The 3,144-nt window shown below is 38.8% G+C and overlaps 1 protein-coding gene across 2 annotated transcripts in view; it reads right to left on the minus strand.

Moving 5' to 3' along the window:
* tex9 (testis expressed 9) overlaps positions 1 to 3,144 on the minus strand; it is an 8,036-nt gene that overhangs the window by 3,505 nt on the left and 1,387 nt on the right. The window contains exons 1-8 of one of the 2 annotated variants that reach the window (XM_014027736.1): positions 1,926 to 2,069; positions 1,667 to 1,791; positions 1,482 to 1,545; positions 1,119 to 1,195; positions 860 to 911; positions 675 to 757; positions 431 to 585; positions 229 to 320 (exon numbers count right to left, since the gene is read on the minus strand). In XM_014027736.1, the coding sequence (XP_013883190.1) occupies positions 229 to 320; positions 431 to 585; positions 675 to 757; positions 860 to 911; positions 1,119 to 1,195; positions 1,482 to 1,545; positions 1,667 to 1,791; positions 1,926 to 1,952 (675 nt within the window). In that variant the 5' untranslated portion in view covers positions 1,953 to 2,069. Of the gene's footprint in view, positions 1 to 228; positions 321 to 430; positions 586 to 674; positions 758 to 859; positions 912 to 1,118; positions 1,196 to 1,481; positions 1,546 to 1,647; positions 1,792 to 1,925; positions 2,070 to 3,144 lie in introns of those variants that run through there. The other variant, XM_014027745.1, reaches the window with a different exon arrangement.

Genomic DNA, 3,144 nt, shown 5'->3' on the forward strand with positions numbered 1-3,144 from the left:
TGGAGGAGCAGCGGCTCTACTCTGAGTCCCTCCCGAATGACTGAGCTTCTCACCCTATCTCTAAGGGAGAGCCCAGACACCCTGCAGAGGAAACTCATTTCAGCCGCTTGTATCCGCGATCTCATTCTTTCAGTCACTACCCAAAGCTCGTGACCATAGATGAGGGTAGGAACGTAGACAGACTGGTAAATCGAGAGCTTCACCTTTTAGCTTAGCCTAATACAATACCTTCTTATAATATTCAGATGAAAGTTGACCAAGCTCTTCTTGCATAATTCGAAGTTTTGCATTGAGAACTCGCATTTGAGCATTGGAAACTCCTAACAAGAAAACCAGAATGGACAAAATTTGACATAAAATGACTTTCCACTGTTTCACCTATTATTTTTAGTTATGAAACATTCAGTTTATGTTTTAGCACAAACATCACCTGTTCCAACATCGTCTTCAACAGTGGACTCCTCCTCCACGACATGGCCCTGGACTACAGGCTCGTCCATTTTCTCCTCCAGGCTCTGAATTGTCTTTGCCAGGAAAAAATCTGCCTCGTCTTCTAAAACCGCACAATCGTCTGCACAAGAGCTTCTGCAATAAAGCAAACAAAGTGAGAATTTTAAGGTTTTTTTTAAGAATCTTGATGGATATAAATAAATAGATTTGATAAATAAACTCACTCTATTTTGTTGTGAGGAGTCTTTGTTGGTTTTCCACCAGATGACTTTTGTGTTGTTGAGGTAACCTTCTTTTGAGTCACCGTCTACAACAGAAGTAATTCATTAAAATTATTTTATCCAAATGCAGCTCAAGATTAAGAACCAATGTTATATGAAAATAGAGACAGTTTAACTTTAATTCAAACCTTAACTCTGGGGTTCTGCAGAACGCTTTGCTGAAACTTTTTTATTCTGTGGCTGAACAGTAGGACACAAAAACTCAGATTAAAAAAATGTCAACACATATTTGTTTTTGTTTCTTTCATTGACAACAAAAATCTGAGAACAGCTGTCTGAAGAGTTTCACTGTGAACAGTGACGGCAAAGCAATGAATCACAAAAAAGTCCCTGACATGAAGGATTTTACCTTCATAAATTCTGAGTTTCCTATTTTATATTGATCACCTGGAGAAGTTTTCATCTTCAGAGTCTGAGAGCAGGACTTTGGATAAGGACTGCGACAAAACTTCTTTTTGACCTTTCTGAAAACACAAACAATCAGCGTCAGCTATAAAATAACAAATCCCTGTTGTTGATGTATTTATTTCCCAGGACACAGGGATACGTGGTCCAAGGAACAAGGTTCTTCATGCGTGGTCCTCTGAGATGTTTATTGCAACAACAGGAACGCAGAGATCAACACAGAGCGACAGGCTCTCTGTAAAAAAGGTCCCACTGAGCCAGTTAAAGGCCTCCTATAAATACTGTTTAACAAACACCATTATAAATACTTACAGATTTGTGTGCGGAAACATGTTGATAACTTACCATAAGCTGCTCCGCTTGTCTTACTACTTCGGCTGTTTTGGCTTCCAGCTCTGCGTTCATGACTCTGAAAGAAATAMAGATTTATTTTGTAATCAATAGCAAGCAGCAACTGAATGCAGAGAATTATTAACTTTTTTCTGAAAAAGTAGAAAAAAAAGTCACATACATGTTTTTTTATGTCTTACTTGTACTGTTCTTCCTTAGCAAAAAGGTCATCTGTGTGAGTTTTTCTTGGACTAGAGGCAGATTTGACCAGCGGCCTTGGTTCAACTTTCTTGGACCTCCTGGTGGAGTTCGGACGGTTTTGGGTCTGAAACAGACGGGGTGGGGGGGGTGGGGGTTAAATCTCGTCTGGAAGCATAAAATATTCCGTTTTGACATTCGTGACACGAACAAATCAAACTGCACACACCGCCGGCTGCTGCGAAACGACCGACGACTGACCTTTTTATCCGAACTCCTTTCAGCCATTTCAAAATAAAAGTTTAAATAAAAGAAAAGTTTAAATAAAAGAAAAGAAACAACCACTAGACTTCTGTTCTGTGGCTACAGACGTTTCGCCGGAGTGTGTGGAGTTAAAAGCTTTAGAACTACACGAGAAGCCTCGTTATCGATTGTTCCGAACGGATAAGTAGCAGTGCTTGTTGCTTAGCAACGGTTCGTTCAAGACACGCGCAGTACGGCGGCCCTTAAAAGACACGAGACCTCTGCGATTTTTTTATTTTTTATTTTTATTTTTTTTTATTTTTTTTTTACATGTTACTGAGTTCTGCTCAAACAAAAACTACGGAAGCGTAGAAAACAGACTTTTCCGGTGTTAAAATGTATTTACGTCTGAGGTGAAGAGTACAGTTCCCTGCGGTGCCGCCATATTGCTGACCACCTGGTTAGAAACATGACCCTTCAGTACAAACTGGGCTCTGTCTGTCTGTCAGGCAGTCTTTGTGTTAGATGCACTGGAGAAATCAGAGAACATGATCCAGACAGTGCTGTCTGCTTTGTCCAGATGACAGTGGGTTTGTTGAAGCAGGTGTATAATGGTGTCTTCAACTCCAGCACGGCAATAAGCAAACTGCAGGGGGGTCCTGAAATTAACCTAGGTGGGCTATGACATATCTATGACTTTCATGATTTGGGATTTCAGGGCAACAGGTCATTGAGGTCTGATGTGTGGGTTTTCTTTGGTACCAGAACAAGGAGGCAGGAGGTCTGAACCTCCTCTTGGGTCAGGCTAAGGATGAAGGTTAAACAAAAAAAAAWAATAATAATTAGAATGCGTTACAATATAACACATTTTAATTTATTTAGAGTATTTTTTTCTTTTGATTAATATTCCTTAAGTTATTTCTTGTGTTCATCATGTAAGACTATAGGATTAAAGCTGTCCTCTGCACATTTACTGTTATGTTTTAACAATGTGTTTTATACTGAATAATTTTAAGTTTACAATTTCATCTCACTTTTACTTATGATTTTAGAATATTTTCTGTCAAGGATTTTGAACAGGTACCTGGGGAACAAATTTCGTTTTCATGTTTAATGATAATAAAGAATCATCTATCTGCCACTACTGTGGATTCCATGTCAAAAAATCACCAAAGTCCTAACAAAGATAATAACTGCACCGGTTTACTCTCTAAATTATTAAGGTATTGTAAGAAAT

Source organism: Austrofundulus limnaeus, unplaced genomic scaffold (genome assembly GCF_001266775.1).
Source record: "Austrofundulus limnaeus strain Quisiro unplaced genomic scaffold, Austrofundulus_limnaeus-1.0 Scaffold5, whole genome shotgun sequence".
Taxonomy (NCBI): domain Eukaryota; kingdom Metazoa; phylum Chordata; class Actinopteri; order Cyprinodontiformes; family Rivulidae; genus Austrofundulus; species Austrofundulus limnaeus.